This window comes from Perognathus longimembris, chromosome 17 (assembly GCF_023159225.1).
Source record: "Perognathus longimembris pacificus isolate PPM17 chromosome 17, ASM2315922v1, whole genome shotgun sequence".
NCBI classification, from domain to species: Eukaryota; Metazoa; Chordata; class Mammalia; order Rodentia; family Heteromyidae; genus Perognathus; species Perognathus longimembris.
Window position 1 is genome coordinate 45,943,787 of NC_063177.1, and position 24,433 is coordinate 45,968,219.

The window sequence follows — 24,433 nt, forward strand, 5'->3', positions numbered from 1 at the left end:
TATCTGAGGGTCTCCAGTGCACTATTTTTTTTTCTTTTGCTCATCAGAGAAGAACAGTGTGAATTAGATAAAGTCTTCAAAGACAACAGGCTTTCAGAAAATCCAATTTCCAGAAGAATAAAGAAGAGAAAAGTGCCTGTTTGATCGTTCCACATATAACGTAGCAACCAAATCTCATCTCCATGGATTTAAGTACCTTAACCATCCCAGTACTGGATCTGATTAATTTGCTAATCACTAAGATAATCTCCAAACATTTCCCTTGAATAAATAAAAACAGATACACATGGGAAGATCTGAAGGCAACTGGCAGTTTCTCCAGGGCCACAGTTCTCAAGAGTTTGGATCTATAGCACAACTGCCACAAAATGGTTCCTTCATGGCCCTCGATTTATCTTGGCTTCGACCCTGGCATGGCTCTGAATGGTCACAAACATTAAAAACTATGAAAAGGCATACATTATATATTTTCTGCATATGTCTGAAGTGCTCACAGCCAGCTAGGGGCTTCTGGGTAGGCTTCCTAGTAGGGTCACAGATAAGTTACTAAGCCCAGGGCCTCTCTTCCCTGCTCTCAGCCTCTTAGCTCTGCGGATGTCAGTAACCTGGGTGAGGTGAGTGGATCTTCTGGGTATCATTCCAGCCCATCTGGTGGGAGGAGCCAGGAGCTTACTCATTATTTATGCTCTCATTTTACCATGAGGGTCTCTCTAGGCTTTCAACTACACTGCCTTGAAGCTGGATAGCACAGTAATGTAACACTATTCTTATTCTCTTTGGATTTTTTTCCCCCATAAACTAGGCTGATGGATTTTTATTTTATTTTGTTGGACAACTAGACTTCCACAGAAGAACTCTTATCCCTCAATCATTGTCAAATGAGTTGGTGATAGAAAGTCCTTCCTCTGCCATTTTGCTGACAACTTGTATTAGATTGTGAACAACAGATATTGTAGAGAATAATTTAAAAGAAGTCTTTCAAATAAAGTCCTTCAGCCAGCAATGCTTAATATTACTGTTTCCCAAATTATCTGTAAAGTTACTGTAGCCCAAGGGTCTTCTGTAAGCCCTTAGGTGAGACACTTACTTTTGCCTGAAAGGCAAAACAACTATGTGTTTACATAGGCTGGAAGGCTGGAAAGGTGAGTACTCTAGCCTTTAGAAGCTTTTTCCACCTATAACTTTTGAACTAACCAAACATTTCAGTAGAATTCACAGAGACTTCCAGGGCAATGGCTGGAAAGTACAACATTAAATTACTGAGTGACACAAAATGTTCTCAGCCTTTTACATTCTCATCTATAATATAGTTACTTGACTATGTTCTCCTCAAATGATTAGTTATCTGGGACCTTGTCATGGGCCCAGAATCTTGATAAACAGATCCACAAATCTAGGTTTCCTAGAAACAATTGATTCATAATAGGGAAACCTGTTAGAAGATTATGGGTCTGGCATATCACAAAGAAAAACCTATTTTTGTTCAATGGGAAGAATCTTTTTCACTAGACTGGAGCAACAGAAACAATTTTAAAATTATAATTTAGCTGGGTGCTAGTGGCTCATACCAATAATCAAAGGTACTCAGGAGGCCAAGATCTACATTTTATAGCACATGTGTATAAAATGTAGTTTTATTCACTATATTGTATATTTATGCCAATGTGGGTAAAATATTATTTTGATATAAATCAACACAAAATGACAATAGATATTTTACATGTTTTTTTTCTCATATGACCTTATCTTTGAAAGCTAGTGTGTATTTCACACTATATATCACACAATATATCTCAGATCAAACTGGAAACATTGTAAATGCTACAAAGTCCATGTGACTAATAGTTATTAAATTGGACAGCAAAGTCCTAGAGATGGCCAGCTACCTTAAATTGTATATTCTTTTAGCAATAAAAACAAAAGAAGTAATTTGTCTAAGGTCAGTAGGTTTGAATCTAGGGAGGCTGGCTCCAGGGTGGGAGCTTCTAAACATGGTGCTATCACTCCACTTCTCCAATGAAAGTGGTATTCCATGCTCAGCCCGTCAGCTGCCTGGTGCCCAGTGGTCAGTGGGCATCATTACTGCCATTTGCATCACTGACCATCAGCCTCACACTTCTTGTTCCCTAGGAGAGGATGAGAGAGGAAAGGGCAAGGAGGGACGGCATTTGTCAAAACGCAGCTTACTGAGCACTGGCCCCATCTCATACTTAAACATAACTTGTTCTCTTTAGAAAGCTTCAGAAATCATTGCCTAAGTTTCAAGTGACACTGTAATTAAATTCATCTTGCTTTCTTGGGTCTTGATGCTCAAAAGAGTTATTTATGAGTATGAGTATGTCAGCTTTCTAATGGGTCATCATTTTTCTTTCCTTTTTTATTCTTCATTTTCCTTTATATCCTGACAACAAGCCTATTCTACCCAGCAATACCTAAAATCCAAAGTGTGCTGTCTCTAAGAGCTCTTCACTTTGCTCTGATGAGTCTCCTTTGGCTTTTTAATTTTTCTTTTGTGTTAGATTGCAAGTCTTTTTCTTTTTTAAAGAAAGCTGCTTGATTTTTTTTTTAAGATTAGAACTTCTATTAGCTGATAGCAACATGTAGAGGAGAGAAAAAACCTACCAGTAGAAATGAGTTCATTTAAAGTCCATTTTCAGCTAAAAGCCATCACAATACAAATTAGAAGTAGTAATGGGGATACTGGAGCAAATTGAGGAAATTTACGTTTGTGTTAAATACTGAAGTATGGAATTTAAAGATGGGGGATGCTGTCCTCCCTACTCATCCTAAGCCGATCTTGGTCAAGGCAGACAGATTATCGGCTGGGTTATTTGCTCTCCTGGCTGGATGCCTCTTTAGGTACTGGGATTGAGAAAGGTCTGACTCCAGCAGGTCATCCTAGGGAAGAGGATACTGCATTTGAGGGACAGAGGGGTTGGCAAAAACAGGATTAAAACTGGGGGTAGGGAAGGGGCAGGCTCTAAGGAAGACCTGCGAATAAGGTTCCAGAATTCTTCCCTACTCACTCCTTCATCTGCTAACTCCTTCTATTTTTTTTTATTGGGGGGATGGGTAGGGGGCCATGTCTGGGAGTTAGCTGCTCCTGAGCTTTTGCGCTTAAGGCTAGTGCTCTACCACTAGCTCCACTTCCAGCTTTTTTTGGTGATTAATTGGAGATAAGAGTCTCATAGACTTTCCTCCCTGGGCTGGCCTCAAACTGAGATCCTCAGGTCTCAGCCTCCTGAGTAGCTAGGATTACTGGCATAAGCAACCTGTACCCAAGGACAACTTTAACTGTAGGGGTTGACTTGGCCCTTTCAGACTCAGGAAAAGAATCTACTGACTGACAAACCCAATACAAAGATTCTGCAAGTTCTTTATTAACCATAGTAACAAAACTGCAAGTAGCTTTAAGAAACTCTAGAACTGTTTTAAAGAGAGGGAAGATGCAGTCTGAAAATAGCACTTTCCTTTCTAATTAGAAAGCTGAACACAGCATGTAACTCCCCAGGCATAGCTCTAGATGGGGCTAATTCTCATCTTTGAATTTTTCAAAAGGTCAAAATGGCAGCATTACACCATCACAAGTACTGGCTTTTGTATGAATGGAATTAGTCATAAATCAATGGTGACATTTCTATTGTTTAACACTATTATTTCTCTAATGAGTTATAAGTAGCTACCATCATAATGGGGCCACTTGTGCTTATTATTGGGGTGGTTCACATCAATCACATCAGATGTGCTCACTTTTGGTCTTTAATTCGGACCCTAAATCCAACGACTGAATTGAGAAGTGTCACTGTAAGCTGACTTTTCCTTGTGAGCTTATGTCTCCTTTCTGACAACCATTGACACCTTTTTGTCTCACAGGTTATCTTATAGTTTAGATATCACCATATCACACTCATAAGCCCCCAATTTATAGACACATCGTGTTCTAGAAAGCCATCAGAATGTAACTCATGGTATTTTTTTTCTATTAAAACAATGTATTCAGCCAGGTAAGTACCCAGGTAGGGTAGGGTACACCTGTAATCCCAGCATTCAGGAAGCCTAGGCAGGAGAATATTGAGGCCAGCCTAGGCTACACAGAGAGAGCTTGTCTAAAAAACAAAACAAAACAAAACGAAACAAAAAAATCCCCAACAACAAAACAAAAAACAAAGCAAACAAAAAGTCCTCTCCCCCTCCTCCCCAAAACTCAAAGAATGTTATAAATTCTACTTCATAATATGGCTAGACCACAGGGCAGAGAACATGCCAGCCCACTATCTGGAAGATGATTTCAACATGAAGCCATTCATTTCAGGGAAACATCAGAAGTTAAAACCATAGTTTCCTAATAAGCCATTTTCTGCAATAAAATATTCTGACGACAATGATTCTAAGATGTAGCATGTGAATAGTACGATGTTTTAGGGGCTTTCTACTAAGACAGTGCTCTTTAGTAAATACAGCTATCATTCCCATGCAGCTACAGTAAAAGACTCAGGTTACACAGTTTGTAGTTGGCAACACCAAGATTTAATTCCACAGATCATGAACTGAACTACTAGTTACCAAACTATAGTGCATGGACAAATCTGGTCTACCACATCTTGTAAATAAGTTTTTCTTGGAATACACCATGACCACTAGTTATACCTTGTCTATAAGTGCTTTTATGCTACTGTGGGAGAGGTAAATAGCATGACAGACACCATGTGGCAGGTACTGTGTGGCCTGTGAAGACTGTAATAGTCAGAGTCTGATCCTTTATAGATGATTCTTGCAGAGCCAGTCTCAACACACACCCCCGCGCGCGCATGCACACACACACACACACACACACACACACACACACACACACACACGGCCTAGCTGTCCCAGCAGCCAGGGAAGGTTCTGAGAAAGTGCCCACCAGCACAAGATGGTAGCATATCTTTCTCAATACGCTCCCTGCTTCATCCCCCAAAAGATGAGAAGCAGGGTCCAGAGAATATGAAAGATAAACTCCACAGGGAGTAGAGAGACTGTTTTATTCACCACTGGAACCTCATTTACTGAAGAAATGAAGAGATATATAATTTCATTTGTGACATATGTATACTTTAGGCAAAGATGAACATGAACAGATCTAAGGTCCTCAGCAGTTGGAGATGCTGCTCATGACTACCATGGCAAGGCTCTGGTGTGCATAGTTTTTTTAGGTCATGAACTGCTCTGTATTACAGAGTAAAGGTCTTTTCCAGCCATACTGGAATTTTCCTTAGCTTCCAAGAGTTTTGCTTGTAGCTGATTCTCTTTGTCAAGACTCTAGAATCAACCACTTAAATTAGAAAAGGATTTCTATCTGGCTATCAGATGAATCCTAATATAGACGTCAGAGTTACAAATGGTCATTTGTTTTGATTTTTCTTTTATCAGACTGAATAGACTTTTGATTTTTAGGGAAGGACTGAAAACATCCATTTGTTAGCTTTCTCCAGGCAACAGATCTGGATGTGGAAAGAATAACCCGACCGACAGGATCTGGTCCCAGAGAGATGTCTGCTCCCCAAAGGACTAACCTGGCCATCAGGCCAGGTGTCAATTGGCAATGGCTCGCTGACAGAACTGTGCCCTTGGATGGGACTGGTACAACTGGGGTTGGGAAGTGGGAAAGAGTGGTTAGGGAGAGGGAGGAGTAATGACAGAAAGTAGTCAGCACTGTGGCTGTGTGGACTGAAGGGTAAAGAGAGGGAAGCTGTAGGCACAGAGATGGAGAGGAAGGGACTAGCAGATATCTAAATTGTAGAGGGAGGGAGTTTGCTCTCCAAATTGCACCCTGATGCCAGCTGATGTCCTGTTTGGAGAGGGTGGCTGCCTCTCGCAGCTGCTCAAATGCAGACTCCAGCTTTTCTGCCCTGGCACACAGGACCCTGGCTTTCTCTCATGACCAGAGAATTTCAACTTTCACATTTGTAGGCCTCAACAAAGTGCCATTATGCATTGAACACCTGCCTAAAATCCTACCCAAGTTTTCCACTTAAATGTAGCATGGCAGCCATCACAACATCCTCAGCATTTTCCTGACACCATCATCGAGTGGCTCACTGCCTAGTCTCTTGCTGTTGGGTGTTTAAAATGTGCTAAGTAAATGAGCTAGCACAGCTTGAATAAAATTTAGGGAATGCAAGCTGGAAGGTAGATAAAGAGAAAGCTGGGGTGCAGTTTACTGCATGTGCTCTAAGCATGGATCTCACTGGAGCGAGGGAGGAGGGGGCTGGACAGGAGAGCTGCAACCCCCTAGCCCCTGGCCTTCCGCTCCCCTCCCCTTCCTCTCCTTCCAGTACTGCCCAGCCTTGGGGTAGTGCTCTCCCGCCAAGTTCAGCTCTCCCAGGAGGGAGAGAGCAACTGGCAACACACACAGCCTCTAGAGAGAAACAATTTGCTTTTGGCCTCAGGCCCTCTGGCCCATAGCTTTTATTTTTATTTTTTAAACTTGGAAGTTTGACCTTTATAAAAAAAAAAAAAACTGGACTTACTGCCCAGAAAAACAGGAAGGCTACAACCAGGAAGCCACAGAAAAGAAGCATCAAAAAGGGATCGATGTTACTCTATCAGTGAAGCCACATGTCAAACATCACTGCGAGTGACATCCCCATGATACCTCAACACTGTTCCTCCCTCCACCACATCCAGTGCCCAAAGTCTCAACCTGGACACTGAATGAGCAGCTACCTAGCACAAGCTGACTTTAGGACAGCTCTCTTGAGCTGCTCAGGTTCCCCCCCTGCCTGAGACAGTTGAGTGATCCTGGTACTCAGTGTCCTGAGACTCTACAAGGATCCATCCTCCATGGGGGTGAGATGGCATTGTGGGGACACCAAGAAAATGCCAGGGATTCTAGCCTGTGTTCTAAGCTGGGGTGGAGCAGGGCAGGGGTAGAAGCAGACAATGAAGGATGAGGAAAAAAGAGATGGCGGGTGAGGTAGAGAGGAAAGGACACAAGAGGAAGGGTGGGTGGGCACAGGAGGAAGGGAAGAAGGGAGGGAAGGAAAGAGGGAAAGAAGGGGAAGGGAGGGAGGGAGTGTGGGAGCCAGAGCACATGCTTTGCAAAACCTTCATATACAACTTTGCACTTAAATTCTTCTAAATATTATAAGGCTTCTTTGGAAAGAACATAATTCCTTGGAAAACACACATACACGTATGTATGTGTACAAATTTCCTTTTATTCATTTTTTTCTCCTATATTTTTTAGCAGCAGAGGCTGTAGGCTTGTTTTTCCATGGTTGGCTCCTACCAGTGTCTAATGCAGTAGATTCATATTGGACGCACATGAAGTAAGTTTAATTAAGTTTAACTTAGCTTCCAATAGTACAAGAAACCAGGACAAGTCATATGAACACCCGGGCTCAGTGTGTCTCTTGAACTGGAGATCTGGCAGTGTTGGGCTTGAGGCTGTGCATGGCAAGGACAGCTAGCCCCAAGCAGAATGGCTGCCACTTTTAGTCAAGGCTAGAGTTCACCAGTGACCTTCTGTCCTCACTGCTCTCCACTGTCTCCTCAACCACAAGGCGTGCTGCCAGGTCCACTCACTTATGTTATCTATGACTCCTTTCATTTATGTATGTTCCAAGTACCCATCAACCAGATAGTCCGGGACCTGAAGTATCTGCCACGAACATCAGCTTTAACCACACATCATTAGTACTATGAAATAATATGAACATTCTGGATCAGACCTATGTATGCCCCAGGGAACAACACAAGAACAAAAATGAGACCATTTCCACCCCACTAGTGTAACTTTTCAGTAACAATTCACTAACTCACACACTTAGGGGTACATACATGCATGGTGCTAGGGTTGGGCGATTCCAAGGAATCCTATTTAGTCTGAAGAGAAAGATTAAAAAAGAAATAAACCAATTACACAGAATGTCCATGCCACTGACTCTATGCCTGCTAACAGCAAAAAACAAAAGCACCAGAGAAGTAGAAAAAAAAATCAACTGGTGATTTGGGACTTCTCTTTAGAGAGAATATTCACCATGGGGCAAGATGTCTGGTAAGTGAAAAAAAGAAAGGACTTTTAAAGAGCAGGGCACAGGGCAAGGAGGGAGGAAATAGCCAATGAAATCTGGGGCAGAAGAGAAACACAGATACTACATAGCAACAAGGGCAGAAGGCTGGCCTTTTCTAAACATCTGGAACAAAAATAAAAAGGAATCCCAAACACAAAAGCATATTTGTCAGAACTGATCTCCCACAACAAAACTGTTGCTTTCAGAAAGGAAAAGGAAAAGTCTCTGATACTGGCCTGATTGTCTAATTATAGGAAAACTCCTCCCAAGGAACATTCCAAATGTATCCTTCTTTTTGGAGGGGCGGGAACCCTTTGTGTAAGTAGTAGCATCCTCAGCTCAGGACATGCTGTTTCCCCAGTGACGTGCAAATCAGTGTCTTAGGTAGGAATCAACTCTGCTCTCATTTCTGTGACATTGATGCCAACAACTTGTAAAGGAAAGCGACTTCATATGTCATTTGTGTTTTTAAGTAAAGAAAACAAGTACTAATGAGAAATTACTTTTTGTCTTTCAATGTATGTGACAAGAATCGGGCCCTCCCAGAAGTCAGGCTGTACCAGGCAAAGGAAAGGTGTGGCCCAGGGTTTTGTGGGGATCCTCACCTCAAATTTCTGCCTGAGCTCCACGTTGCCTTCTTCATCCCCTTCTGGGATGGGAACATTGTAGTATTCACCTTCTTCTTGGTTAAGCAACTTGTACCTTTAGGACACAGGAGAGAAGGATGGCTGTGGATTAAGTTCAGCAACAATTCTCCTTCAGTCTGAAGTCAGGCTGGGGCTGTTTGAGAAATGTCTCTGTGGAAGAAGACTAGGGACAGAGGACCAGCCAGCCCATCAGTCTGTCAGAGCCTGAGACAGGCCAGATTGGGGCATCCCTTAGTGGTCTTGGTAATCATGCTTAGTCGCAGAGATTTCTTACCACCCACTGGCTGGCATCTTCATCAGCTCCGAAACACCAAAGGAAAGGGATCCCATGAAGTCGTTCCTTGTTGTCCGATCCCAATCCCAGATTTCTACGGAGAGTCGTCGGTCTTTGTCTGCAGGTTTTAATTTGCTACAAAGACACACACACACACACACACACACACACACACACACACACACACACGGTTAGCTCCATCATAGTTTCTTGGGAAACACTATGTGCTTGTAATCTGAGGCTAAGATAGAGAAACTGTATATTCAATTCACTTCCTTGTACCCCCCACCCCAATACCAGCCTCTCAAACTGCCTACTAAATCTCGAAGTCCAGAGATTAACAAAATTTTTTTTTGTAAATAAAGTTTTATTAGAATACAGCCATGGCCATTTGTTTACAAATTGTGACTGCTTTGGCACTGGAACTTCAGAGTTGTATAGAAGAAATAGGGCTCAGAAAGGCTAAGCCAATAGACTAGCTCCTTTTCCAGAGCAGAGTGTGCCCCCTCTGTGGATGTTTGTAGACAAATTGCTTCCTGAGCCCATACTGCCACACAGGACCACTTGCTTGAGCTCCTTGTTGTCAGTGCTCTCTCACTCCTGACTTCTTTACTCCTCTTACCATTTCCTTCTTTCCTTCTTGCCCTTCTATCTCTGAAGTACTAGTGATACTTCAAGGCCTAGTGATATTTCTCAGGTTTCTATGGAGAACTGTCAAATGTCACTGTCTAGGTCTTCCTTGGGTAATGGCAAGCATATCTTCTCATTGCAGCAGCAATAGTCTGTAGTATTCACTGGTTCTGTGTTGTAGGAATTACAACACTCTTGCCTCTTACCCTCTCCTAGCCCTCAAAAGAACCTAAGACTTCCAATATGTGAAACACACCTGAGATGCTTGTATATAATATGCAATACCTTAAGCAGATTTTTCTTTTGGGTACAGAAAAAGTAATGATAACTACTTGGGGTTTACATTATGTAAATCTTGAAAGTCAGGGTACTATCCATTAAACAGAGGTGATGACAGTAGGCTGAGAAGGTCTCAGGAAGAGGTGAAGTTTAGAGACTGTTGTCATAAACCTCTCTCCTTGTTATCTTGAATACTGATCCTGGCTGGGTGAGGTATGTGGGATTGGAATGCAATACAGGGGAGAAGAAAGCACTTACAATGTGAAGGACTCGTTCCACTGGGGGTTTAATGTAGAGCGGATGGTTTTGGTTTTCTGTTTGCTTTCATTCTTGGGGTCAGGAATAAGTTTCAGCTTCACATAGGGATCTGAAAGCCCATTTGGATCCATAGGGATTAGGTTTTTTGCATCTCGAACTGCGAAAAGCGAAGGAAGAAAATGTTATTGGAAGAAGACTCACCTCACCCAAATTGTCCAGAGTCCGGCTGATAGTAAGCTGAATCAAAGACATCAGGGTGGTGTCTAAGGGGAGATGAGGTGAGGAGTAAAAACTCTTCATGTTCAACAGGAAATCTTCCCTGGCAGGGACTATGAGTACCACGTGAACTCTCCAGAACTCCCTGATTAAAGCCCTGAATGAAAATATGACACCTTTTAAAGGCAGAAAGGCCCTGGAATGCCAAGTACCAAGGCTGCAGATAAGCCAATGAAGACCTGTATGAAAGTCACTCAGAGTTCCAGGGTTGCCTCCTGCCCCTTAAGAAATTTTTATGGGTATTCATTTTTACATCTTCACTTTATAATCCTGGCAGCCAGTACATATAACATCATTTAAGGCTGTTTTCTTCTGAATGGTGATGAGAGAAAAACCTTGATAGGATTTGAAGCTGTGGCCTTCCTGCTGAGATTCTATCATTTAAACTGAAAATAGTTATCAATCACAAATATCATGGAAAGCAGACAGTGGCTCAAAAATGTCAATGACTGCAATAGAGAACAGTGTCTTGAGCTGAGTCATGGTGGACCAGGATACCTGAATCAGGGTTATAAGCAACCCAATTGGGGGGTCTATTCACTGAGAATGTTAAGCTATTGTGCTGGGTGTATGAAGTCTGGCTCTACCACTTTGTGGTTGTGAACAAGATATTTAATCTCTGTGTGTCTCCATTTTCCAATGGAAGAATGGTACTGCCCAGATAAGTCAGGATGATCTAGATTCATATAGGTAAAGTGCACAGTGATCAATAACTATTCACTTCATGGTTAGCACAATTACTGATAGAAAACAAAACCCCCAAAGCTTAGATCTTCAAAATGGAGAAGCCGCTCAAAAGCTGCTTGTGCTGAAAGGTACTGACTGACTCCTTCTTGGGCCCACAGATGAATAAGAAACAGGAGAAAAGAGGCATCCTTGCCTCAATTTTGTTATCTGTGTTCCTTGCTCTGAGGCATTCTCTCCTTTGGTCTCTTTCTACTGTGGCACTCAGGAAGGAGTGGACAGGAGACTGGACCACCTGCCAGGTGTCAATGCTCACGGTAGCAAGGCCTCACTTGACAACGCCTCAGGCAATGGACAGTCATAGCGGCTGCTACCACTTTTGCCCACCCTCATTACCCCAGTGACTGGGGCTATTAGACACAACTTTCACATTCTCCTCATAATTCTTTGTCTACTTAAACCTATAGCTCATGTCTGTGCTCTGAAGATGGCTAAAGATGAGCTGAAGCACTGGCTTCTCTCAGCTGCGGGCATCATATAATAAGTCTCTTTCTCTATTCCTTTTTTTTTTTTTAACGCAGCAAGGCAAATTTCTCTTTTCTTTATCGTATCTTTTTATTTGGCATATGGGGGTGAGTGGCTAGATCTGACACGTGGAACTCTTTGAGTTTTGTCCTGGGGTCTATAACTCCAGTTTTAGGCTTATGACTTGGCAAACAAATGGTACAGAAAAGCATAGAATGTGAAACTTTTGTAAAGTGGCTGCAGCTGAGTGATTTCAACAGAAGTCTTAAAAGTGTAGCATGCTGGAGGGCATTTCCAACAATAATAGTTCTCCTCCTGTCTGGAGGAGGGAGAGCTAGGAAACAGAGGAGAAGAGGAAGTTAAAGTGGGGGAGTGGATTGGGAAGAGGGGCTAGGAGCAAAGGAGGGTGTGTGTGTGGAAAATGGAGATGTGATCAGTGTAAGGGAACCAAGAGTGGGGACACTGTCCGAACACAAGAAAGGGTTCTTTTGCTGAATACGTGGAGATAAGAGTCCTACAGATTTATCTACCTGGGCTGGCTTTGAACCTTGATCTCCTGATAGCTAGAATTATAGGTGTAAGTCACCAGGGCCTGGCTCCTAGTCAATCTCATGCAAAGCCAGGGTTGGGTACATGGGCAGCTGTTTTCAGAATGTGCTCACTGGACTACCATTCTTGGCATCATTTGTAGGCTTGACCTCTCATTCACATTTTCCTTTAAAATCATTCACCTTTTAATATCCAACATTCTAAAAGGAAGAGGTGTAACTAAGGCAAATGGGAAGCAGATTGCCATGTACAGGAAGAACCTATAAAAGCAAATACACAGAAAATCTGGGCTATGAATTTCTGGTGGGTACAGTTGCACTAGGCCTACTCTCTTAGCTATATAGAAAGGGAAACTAACAAATGTTAAGGATATTCTAGCCCCAGACTAGACTGTTTTCTTCCATATTACATCCGAGATGGAAATAAAATTGAGAACAACTTTCTCATGTAACTTACTGCTCCCTAAGGTCAGTGCAAAGCCCTCCAAAGACATCTCAAGTGCTACCAAAAGCCTTCTTCCCCACATGTGAGAAGCCAAATTGTGTGTGTGTGGGGGTGCCAATTCTGAGGTTATTAAGGGTCTGGAATGCTCCATAGACAACAGCTATGTGGGCTCAAGAAAAACAGCCCCTGTGACCATCCTATAGCTTATTCCTTGTCTCTTGCTTTCTACAAGAGCCACACTGATCCTTGAAATTAAGATACACATAAATATCATGCTACTTTGATGAATCTACTATGGAAAATGTGATTTCTTTTTTAAAAAATCTCTATCATGCCAATTCAGATACCTTAGCTAGATGATCTTTAAGCATAACAGTAGAGACAATACATTTCTCTTGCTCATAAACCCAAAGCACCAACTCTGTGCCCTAGGGTCTGCCCCAAAAGGCCCAGGGCCTCATGGAAGAGCCTGATAATAGTGCATCTCCTCACATCCCATCAGCAGTGGTACAGCCTTTGTGAGATGAGGACATCTGCTAAAGACAGACACCTGTGCCCCAGGATTGATCACTTCAGGACTTTAATAAAAGTACCTATTATTAACTATATATCCACCGATCTCTTAGCTTGGGGTAACTATTCTGAACTTATCAACTGTGGAGCCAAATACTGAGAAAAACAGTCATGGTTTCGAAGGTTATATCATTTCTAGATAATGTAAGATACCATTTCTAGAAAAACACAGTCAAATAAGATGACAAAACCTTAGAAACAACTACCCAGAGTTACTTAACACAGGTGGACAGATAAGCCCAGGATATGTGTGCTATGAATAAATGTTTAGGAGTGAAGTGTGTTTGAGGGTACATGGACTGCCTCATTAGCTCGAAGGACTGGGCAGCCTTGGGTGCCCCAGGAAGGTGGGACAATGTAGCCATAGCTACAAGGCCAGTGATTTTTGCTGAGGGGCTGCTGGACCGGGAGATGGATACAGTACCAATGACCACCAGATTTCCTCTGGCACAGCAAGTGGTACCTCCAGGACTTGGATCCAGTGAGGGTTTGATGAGCCTGAGGAAGCTCAGGGCAAAGTGTGGCTGGTGTTGTTTGAGTGGGTGCTACAGATTGAGGCTGTCTGCACTTGGCTCCTGGTGCTTGAATGAGCACTATAAATGGTGGCTGGCTGCTCATGGAAGAAAATACAGAGGCCAAGATCATGGGCCGTTGGGGTCAAACCTTAGTTATTAGCTGTGTGACTCTGGATGTTATCTGATTTCTCATATGTAAAGCAGGAGCAATAATAGTGCTTATCCCATGAGGTTATTGTGAAAAATCAAATGGAAAAACAGTATAATGGAAGAGAAGCTGGAACAAAGGATATATTTGTATTTGCTATTACCACAAACAGGAGGGTTAAAATAATGTTGGCACTATTACGTTCACCACTGTCTTTACCACCTCCACCATCCAGATCCACTGTCTGCTCCAGTAGGCTGGGCTGTTTCTTCAGGGTACAGAGAGTAAGTATGTCAATGTAAATAATTCATATGGCCCTGGAATTTCCAGACCACTAGAGTAAAGTGTTCCAAATAGTCTGAGATTTCAAAAAAAAAAATTCAGTGCAATTTTTGATGTACCCAGAGAATGCTCCAGATGGTTTCTTAATCCAAGGACTGTATGTAGCATTAATTATGCGATCTAATGGTAGGAAAAAGCACCTCCTAACATAAAAGTGAGGTGAAGGTTAACATCCTTGAACATACCAAATATGTTTGCTCTATCCCACTTCTAAGCCTCTGTGGGTTCCCAACCTCACTCTGAGTTGCCATGTAGCCTCTGGCAGGACCACATAGCAAAGCTGGATCTGGTTGAACCAAGGTCCCTGGCCCTCTGGTAATCAGGAAGATAATGAACATGATGGTGGCGATGGTAGTACAATTCTAGGGAGATTACTAAGTACCACAGGCACTGTGTTAAACTTGGTACAATTATGAGATAGATGCTTTTGTCAAGCCCATTTGCAGAGGGGGCCAAAGGCAGAATAATTGGCTCAATACACAAAGCTAATGAGTGGTCAAGCCCGGGTGAGCCTGACTGTTTACAGGTCAAAATGGGAACATAGAGAAAGAGGCCCCCAAGGATGCATCCATGAGCACATAAGCGCGAGGCTTTGTTGAAACCAGCTGCAATCCTGTAGCCTGCAGACTGGACTTGTCAGCACTGACCCACAGTAACCTTACCCTTTCAGGGCTCAGAACTACACAGGGACATTGTTTGGTGATACACAAAAAAATCAAGTACCTCTAAGTTGGACAACATCCTGGCCTTTTCAAATGATCTGTTTGGCTTTAGCAAATAATATTCTATTTTTTTACTGCCTTATTTCCCCTCCAAGCATACTCTTATTTGTGAATTCTGCTTAAAAGCCAGAAAAAAAGGACAAAGGTTCAAAACAACGACTTGCTTCAAAAGGCAGGATTGTTTCATGCCAGCTTGACCGGGTGATGCCCTCTTATCTCCACCCTTGCCAGATAGCAAAATAGAGAGTAAACAAGTTCAACAATCCCACTCCTCACCAGGCACAAGCAAAATCAGGTTTCTGATTCTGCAGAAAAACAACAGCAAGTCTTCTTTGTTTGACATTAGCAGCAGCAAAAGATGTATGAAGGCAGGACTGTTGGGGGGAGAGGGCGGGCAGCTGAGTGCAGAAAAAGATGAAGTTAGTGTCTGTGATCGACGGAGCCTGGGCCGATACCCACCCAGGTGACAGGAGAGTGGGTGTTGTCAGCACTATGAGCCACATGTTGGTTAATAAAAACTGACTTCCAACCCATGAAAGAAAGTAGTTATTAGGATGACATTTAGATACTGACAATGCTCTCTCAAAACAACTTTAGACCTCCACGTTCATTGCTTATGAAGATGTCATCACATTTGAATATAGATTTAATGCCAGAGAAACTTGATAGAATGCCTCATCTTCAAGAGATTTGCTTTTACAGCTTAGGCACATATGATTCTGTGCATGTAGCATGTGCGTGTGTGTGTGTGTGTGTGTGTGTGTGTGTGTGTGTGTGTGTGAGAGAGAGAGAGAGAGAGAGAGAGAGAAGTGGGGGGAGGGAGAGAGAGAGAGGGAGAGAGGGATACCTTCTCCATTGAGAATGAAAGATTAGACCACATGGCAGAGGATGAACTCAGATCTGGTACCCAGGAAGATAATAAACATAATGGCAGTGATGGTGGTGCATTTCTGGTAGCAGGCTCTGTGCTAAGCTCTATACAATAACGAGACAGATGCTTTTATCAAGACCATTTGCAGATGGGGCCCAAAGGCAGACAGAGGCAAAAGAACCGGCTCATGACACAAAGCTAATAAGTGGCCTTGTGGCTTCAAAACCTTTGCCTTCACATGTTACCATATAAAAATGGTTCCCATAAGACAGAGTTCCACAAGAGAAGTGGGGAAGTTGATGCCAGATGGAACAGGATGGGGTGGGAGATCTGCCCATGAGGACAGGGTAGAAGAGACCCAGCACCACCCCTGGAGAGGTGAGTGATGGCAGGGCAGAGAGGTTTATGTGAACACACATGGAGCAGGGATAGAGGAGAAAAAGGATGGACAAATGATACTTGTTTTCTACTTCAGTCCCTTGAAGTAGGTGAAGGACACTCTATCACCTGACTTAAATATATAGCAGCTTGAATACAGCAGCTTCTAGGGTGCAATTCTAAAACCACAGACTCATGTGGCACATGGTATTTGCATTCCTGAATGGTCTCTACAGCTGTAACATGCCAATAGCTGCTTCAGAACCAGAAGGCTACTGACTGAGTCAGGTAAAAGCACATCATCACCGAGACCCAGGACTCAAGAGAACCCAGTGGCACGGATACCAAAGAGGCCCCAAGGGCAGGCTCTGCCTATTTGCATACAGGTTAGTGAGCCTCTCTGTCTGTCTGTCTGTCTGTCTGTCTGTCTGTCTGTCTCTCTCTCTCTCTCTCTCTCTCTCTCTCATACACACAGAAAATGATTGTAGGTGGAAAAGTAAGTGGGGTAAATTTTCACTGACAGAAAGGCTTTTAAGACACAAAACAAACATTGAAACTAGGGAAAATGATGTTCTGCAAAACAGCACAAATGCACTTTGAAGCAGTGGTCATTTCCTTGCTCTATTGCTCAAAATGCCAAACTGTGTCTGCAACCAGAGGCCTGCTGGGGGACAGAGCTGTGGGTTTTTTATTTTTTGGTTAACAAGCATTCTCTGGCCCTCTCTAGGAGAAAAGAAAAAAAGAACGAGAGGAAGGGCTTAGGTTCAGAAAATGTTTGGTCTCTGTAGTTAGTGCTCACTGGCAGAGGTAGGCTTCTCCACAGAGCCCAGTGTGGTGAAGACCACCCAGCTTCAGTGGAGAAGTGGAACCGTGCCTCCCACTTGGCCTGTCCTCTGTTGCCAGGAAGATGCAAAAGAAAAGAACCTTAGGGATTGGAGTGCGGCTCAAGTAGTAGAGCACTTTGTCTAATAAGGCTCTGATGGTAGTGCATTTCTGGAGAAACTGCTAGGTAGCAATCTCAGTACCACCAAATACTAACAACAACAACAAAAATTAATAAGTAACCTTAATACTAGGTGTTGCATTTGATTCCTGTGACTACAGGAACAAGTTAGCACAAGATTCATAGCTTAAAACAGCATGAAGCCAGGTACCAGTGTCTCATAGCGAGTTTCTGAGGAGAAAATCATTCTTTCTGCTTAGATTTGAGGCTCTTAAACTCTGACTTTGTCTTAGAGCCAGGACTATTCTAAACTGGGGAGGTTGAGCAAGGGTGTGTCTTCCAATAGAACCCAGAACCTATTGTGTCTTTTGTTGTCATTTGTCTTCACAGAACCTTCCAAAGCTGTGTCTCTGACATGTGACTGGGTTGATCTTCTCTTCTCTTGGCTATGTGATGTTCTTCAGTGTAGCTGTCTGCATTCCACCCTCCTCCCTGGTACATCTAATCTGGCCATGACCCTCTGCTACATGACAATTCCACCCTGGTCAGTCTTCCCCAGCCCAACCCACACTCAGCCATACCAACTGCAAACAGTGAACAAGCCAAGGCATCAATGGGGCCATTCTTCATAGGAGCTGCTCTGGAAATCATAATATTAAAGGAATGTGTATCCAGGAGCTCTGAAGGGTAAAAGCTAACCTGTTGAAGGAGAGTAGGGATAAACAAGGACCTTCTGCAAGCTCTGATGAACAAGTTACCATTGGAATCACTAGCTGCCCACTTTGAGAACATCTGAAATGGCTGGTGGGCTGTATCAGAAGGGATGAGGTATTCACTCCACCAGACCACAGAACTCTTGTCTTTCCCTGAGCCCACAGTCTCCTGGTTGCATGACTAGGAAGAAAACACTGTTCTGGAGGTTTGCTTGCACCCTCACTTTAGGCCTTTCTGATGATGCCACAAGGCCGCCAGTTCTCTTGTGTCAGTTCTGTCAGGAGCCAAAATTCCTCAGCAAATGTTGATGGAGAAACAAGTTGGGTGACAGATTGCTTCCTGAACAGGATTTGCAGAATGCCCTTCCCACATGATGTGATGGAGGTGGTCAAGCTGTCTGGTTTAGGGGTTCTGACTTGGAGCTTCCCAAACCGTGCAAACACACAAGCCCTGGCACAGATGGGACATGCCACAGGTGATGGTGGGCTTGTTTGCATGGCACCTGATGGAAGAATTAGAACTGGCAAGACTTTAGGCCATCCAGTGTGCAGCATTTATCTGTCTTCCCAGCTATCTGGGAGGCCTTAGGAAGGAGAATCATGGTCTGAGGCTGCTGTGGGAAAATATGAAAGATACTACATAAAACATAAACAATAAAGGGCTTGGGCTGTGACTGGCCTAGCAAGCCCTGAGGCCCTGAGTTCAAACACCAGTACTGCCACATACATACACATGCAAAAAACAAAACAAAACAAAACAACTTAGAATAGACAGGTTTTCAACCAGTGCTTGAGTGGCACTTAGTTACAATATTTTTGAGGCTCCCAATAAGCAAACAAGCCAACAACCTGAGTTTTCCACCATCTACTTCAACAATTCCAGCCCAACTCCACTGAGCAAACGATGGTATCACCAATTCAAAGCTGGCATCTGTTTCAAGGGGTTACTTAAGGAATTTACATAGTTAACTGTACTTTGCATGCCCTGTTTAGGACTTAATGTACCCCCAGAGACCCTTGGCACACCGAGGAAGTCAGTGTCTTTGCTGCCATTTTGAACTCACGCTGCCTAGCGCAGCCTCTCCCTTGCTATGAATAAAGTTCTATTTACTTTACACATGCATCTCTGTGACCCCCTGCCCTGTACTTCTGGGATCATGCCACTGCACCCCTGGGCACACGCCACCTGGAGCACACCTTGTACCCTCTCTGCTCTACTATCCTTCTACTATGCCTTCTTGGACCTTCCATTCTCCTGCCAGCCCAGCCCAGCCCACAAGACTTTCATCTATATAGATGAACTTCTGCTTGGGGCTAGGGCATCTCCCCAGGGTTAACACTGCATGAGACAAAACCGTGAGTGCTCAACAGATTGCTGTTAACTGAGGAGCAAAGGCAGACAGCAAGCTTGAAAGCCTGGCGTCTTTTGGCTGCAGTTCACAAAGTGTCCATTTGGAGGGACTCCAGGACAAGGGAAAAGCTGTGAGGACTTTCTAGGGAGAATAAAACCAGACCCCAAGGAGCTAGACACTTGAGAAAAAAAAAAAGTTAAATGCTCTGCAGAGTCTCTGAGACCAGAAAGACTAAAGGAAATATGAGGGGCTGGGGATATGGCCTAGTTGCAAGAGTACTTGCCTCGTATACATGAGGCCCTGGGTTCAATTCCCCAGCACCACATATAACAGAAAATGGCCAGAGTGGCGCTGTGGCTCAAGTGGCAGAGTGCTAGCCTTTAGCAAAAAGAAGCCAGGGACAGTGCTCAGGCCCTGAGTCCAAGCCTCAGGATTGGCCCAAAGGGAAAAAAAAAAAAAGGAAATATGACACATCTCTAGCTTTGAAGAAAACTGTGTCAGACAGGATCATTTGCTCTTAGAAAACCATTACCACATGGAACTTCTCTAGATTTCAGGAAACTCAAAGCAAAGTTATCATCAGTAACAATTATTGATGGTGAACCAATAGCAGGTCTTAGTTCTGTCTTTCTGTATTTGTACTTAAGCATACTGTATCTAGTCTGATGATATTTTCTGTGTTTACGAACTTCAGAGAAGTTCTAGGTCTGTCTCCTCTATGTCAAAAAGCAATAACTCATAAATCTAGTGATATTAGTTTCTTTATTGCCAGAGAGAAGGGCAAGAAGAATGAAACACGCCAAAAACACAACCTGCTCAGCCAGCAGGGACCATACACAAGTCTGCATTCAGGAACTCTAGAGACGTAACCTTTTAGGATCTATTTACTGAACAAAGGTTCCATGTGGTACCCACTGGTGACAAGGATGAATTTCTTTCACAGGAAACTCAGTGGCTAGAACACATGAGGCCATGAGGCAGGAAATCCTCAACCAAAATTCAGAGGATTGTAGTATGAGATGGGAAAGATCACTATTTTCCTCTTATAAAGGGTTGAGATAAAATTTTCTACCCAAACTCTATAACACTGGTGTTTCAAAAGGAAATAATAGAATCTTGTGAGAGAAACATTTCCAAGTGATGAGAGACTGATATTATTCTGCATAAGGACCTAGGAAACTATTAATATTAGGTAAGTATGTTTTTTTATTAGCACACACTAATAATATAGGGAAGTTTCATTATAATAATTCCAGATATGCACAAAGTATGCGCATTTATTATATTCCCTTAGCCTTCTTTGAGTCTCCCTATTTCTCCTTTTATAGAAGTAGTAGATATTTCAATACACAGAGGTGTAACGAAGAAAATTAAAAGCACAAGAGAGGAGCAATTTGGTGTATTGTGAGTCTTTCCTGTGTATCTACACAAGGTGAAATATTGATTTTCATAGAATCCATACCATTTTATGATACAGCTTTAGATCATAAAAATGTGTAACATTTTTAATACCTGACATTCCATCTTGTGGAGCTACCTATGTCATTTAAAATTGCTGTTAGAGATAGCATAGCAACTGAGCATCTTCATGCAATAAATGTCCACCTACACTTTGGATCCATTTTGCAGGCTATATTCTTAGTAGATTGAAGGTTATAAAATCACTTAGGACTCTTGACATACTGCCAAATGACTCTCTCACAAGTTAGACCAAAGTCTTACCAAAATGGAATCAGGTAACTTGAGGGGAAGTGTGAGTTTGAGATGGGGGAGAATGATGGATGCACTGTAATCACACACTGACTGGTTGAATTGAAACCCCTTAGTACAAATAGTCAAACATAATTTAAAAATTCATATGGAGGGTGTGGTGAGAAAATGGATGAGTGACATTAGGATTTTGATTATTTTTGAGATTTAACCCGCTCCCATAAGTTATTTGGCCATTTGTGTTAATTTTCTCTTTGACTTACTTCTTATTTAGTTTTCCTGCAAGTCATAAAGGATTTTCAGAATTGTATGCTAATAGTCCTTTTTCATATTTGCCAAAAGCTATGCTTAGATTTAATTCATTCTGCCCTGGACGCACAGAAACTTAATTTTTCAGGCTGTTAAAGCTGCCAAGTATTTTGGTTTATACTTCTTCCTTTTTTAAAAAGAAAATCCTTGCCCTTTCTGAGATTAAATATTCACAAATTATTTTTTCATTATTTTCTCCTCTTAAAAATATTTAACTCAAATCCATGTGGAATTTATTTTAGTATACAGTATGAAGCAAGGTCTCATTAATTTTTTTCCTCCAAATGTTTGGACAATTTCCTAAACAACATCTGTGGAATGAGCCCTATGTACCCTTTTCATTGGTTCATGTGACTGCTGTCTGTTTATAGCAGACTCTTGTTTCTACGACCAACTACTTCATCTTTTTCTGCATCCTGCTAGTCCTTTCAACAAGCCTACATGTATTTCAGTTCTTCTAGATTTCCAATGAATTTTAAAAGATAGCAGTGCACACTTCACTTAGCACTTTCTATCCACATACACAGAACTTCATGACTTGGGCAGCTCCACTTGAGCTGTTTGTTTTCTGATCTCTGGATAAATCTCTACACACCTTTTAGTCATCCTGTTTATGGATTCTTTTCTTGTTGGTATAAGCTCCAGTCAAAGAAGATAGCTGAATCTTTATGTTAAAAACTCCTGGGAACTGTCGGTTTAAAGTGTTATCTTATATTCAGTCAAGTCAGGAATGTGGTCAGCATTTTGGACAAAAAACCAACCTCTGTAGTAACTGTGCTTAGTATCTATGCGTTGTGGATGGGGAAGTCAGAGGTTTACAGAGATTCTGTAGAAACTCAGTTCAAGGTTCCAAGCTTGTAAGGGAAAGGCTAGGAACACAGGTAGCCCAATTCTAGTACATTCCTTAGACTTTGGTTTATTTTGTTCTGCTTTGTGTTGAACTGATACATCAGTCATATCATAGTACCACAGTAGTTGTATATGCTTGCTTATGGGGTACAGTGTTTTGTTATAGTATGTTGTGTAATAACAGATCAGGATGCTTCTCATATCCATCATCTCAAGCATTTCTTCATTCTTTGGAGCAGTTGAAATCCTATCTTCCAGATATTTGGAACCAGATAATACAGTATTGTTAGCTATAGTTTATTGTGCAACAGACCTGGAGGTTATTCAAAAAGTTAAGATAGAAGTACAGTATGATCCAGCAACCCCGTGCTTAGGTATGTATCCCAAGGGAATAAAATTAGAATGCTGAAGAATTGCCTATATTTTCGTGTTCATTGCAGAACTGCTCTTAACAGCCAAAAGGTGGAATCAATCTAGGTATCCAACAACAGGTGAGTGGATAGGGAATATGGTCTATATACACATACAATGAAATACTATTTGGCCATGAAAAGGATGGAATCTTGTCATTTGCAACAGGATGAATGGACGTACTGAACGTTATGTGATGTGAAATGAGTCAGGCACAGAAAGACAAATATTCCATTATCTGAAAAAAATCATGAAAATAAAAAGCTGATCACCTCACAGGTACAGAGTGAAGCAGTAGTTACTATGGTCTGGTAAAGGTCAGGAGTAGCCTCATCATTAGGTACTCAAGTACAGTTAGGAGGAAGAATGAGTCCAGCGCATTTTTCAACCATCATTGGCTGCCTCTGCTGTCATCATTCTTCCCTCTCCATGGTACTGGATTGTTTTTCAGTCTGTGAACCCTGTGTTTTGTCTGCATATATATATATATGTATATATAAATATCATACATATTATATATCTATATATTTATAGATATTACATTTCTGTATTATATGTTATATTCTATATATTTTATCTTGCATTTCTTTGGTTATCAGAAGAAAGAATGGAAGTGTCTTCTGCTCCCTCCCAAGGTGTAAAGAAAATTTGTGAATGCTGAGTCCTGAGTCCTTCCACCCTCATTCTATTTCCATTCCTGCTGCTATAAAGTTATCTGGACTTTGGGATATTTAATTATTATTAAAATTTTTACATGACTTATATAAGTATCACAGTGTTGCTTATCTTTATGCATATTATAACTTCCCTGTTCCTGAGACTCATATTTTACTTCATGTTGCAGTTTTCTTTACTTTGCCTTTAAGTAATTTTTCCAAGAAAGGTTATGTATAGTCTGGACTTCTGCGTATCTGAAAATCTGATAGAATGCCATTCTGTCTAGGTGACAAATTTTGGGGCCATGAATTTTGTCTAAATTCTGTGAGTGATGTTTCCTTTGCTCTTCAGATTTAGTTCTGTGACAGTGAGAATTCTGTGCCACTCTGGTTTTTGTTCTCTTTTGGTCTTTTGTAATTCTAAGGAATAATATTAGTTTCTTTTCTTTGTAATTATTTTTTTTCTGGGATGTTCATAGTTACACAATTTCTTCCATTGACTTTGCTAGAACAGAGTATATTTACTTAGTTTGAATGCTCAAAACATATGTTTGGTTGTGTCTTCTTCAATTTTTCTTCTTTCGGTCTTGGGATGAGATAGTAATTCTCAAGTTATATCCTATTCTCACTCTTCCATTTCCCACCCCCTTCCCCCTTTTTTGGACACCAGTCCTGGGGCTTGAATTTAGGGCCTGAGCACTGTCTGTGAGTGCTTTTGGTTCAGGGTTAGCATTCTACCACTTGAGACACCGGTGTACCTCCTGTCCCCTCCTTTTTTTTTTTTTTTTTTGGTAGTACTGGGGTTTGAACTCAGGACCTTAAACTTGCTAGGCAGGTGCTCTACCATTTGAGCCATTCTTCCAGTTCTTTTTGAGTTGGTTATTTTAGTTTTTTTTTTTTTGTTTTATTTTTTTGCCAGTCCTGGGGCTTGAACTCAGGGCCTGAGCACTGTCCCTGGCTTCTTCTTTGCTCAAAGCTAGCACTCTACCATTTGAGCCACAGTGCCATGTCCAGCTTTTTCTATATATGTGGTGCTGAGGAATTGAACCCAGGGCTTCATGTATACGAGGTGAGCACTATATCACTAGGCCATATTCCCAGCCTGAGTTGGTTATTTTATAAGACAGGTTTTGCTTTATACCCAGGCCAGGCTGGCCTCCTATTTGTCCTTCTCTCACTGAGATGACAGGTGAGCACCACTTCTAGCCATTGGTTGAGACTGAGTCTTAAAACTCCCTCCTGCCCACCAAGCTAGCCTTGAACAACAATCCGCTGATTTCACCTCCTAAATGATTAGGATTACAGGCTTGAGATTATAAAC

General features: G+C 42.1%; 1 protein-coding gene across 1 annotated transcript in view; it reads right to left on the reverse strand.

Moving 5' to 3' along the window:
• The window catches only part of Prkca (protein kinase C alpha), a 371,818-nt gene that overhangs the window by 63,347 nt on the left and 284,038 nt on the right, over positions 1–24,433 (reverse strand). Inside the window, 3 exon segments of the mRNA XM_048367133.1 lie at positions 8,660–8,756; positions 8,976–9,110; positions 10,143–10,299. Coding sequence (XP_048223090.1) covers positions 8,660–8,756; positions 8,976–9,110; positions 10,143–10,299 — 389 coding nt within the window.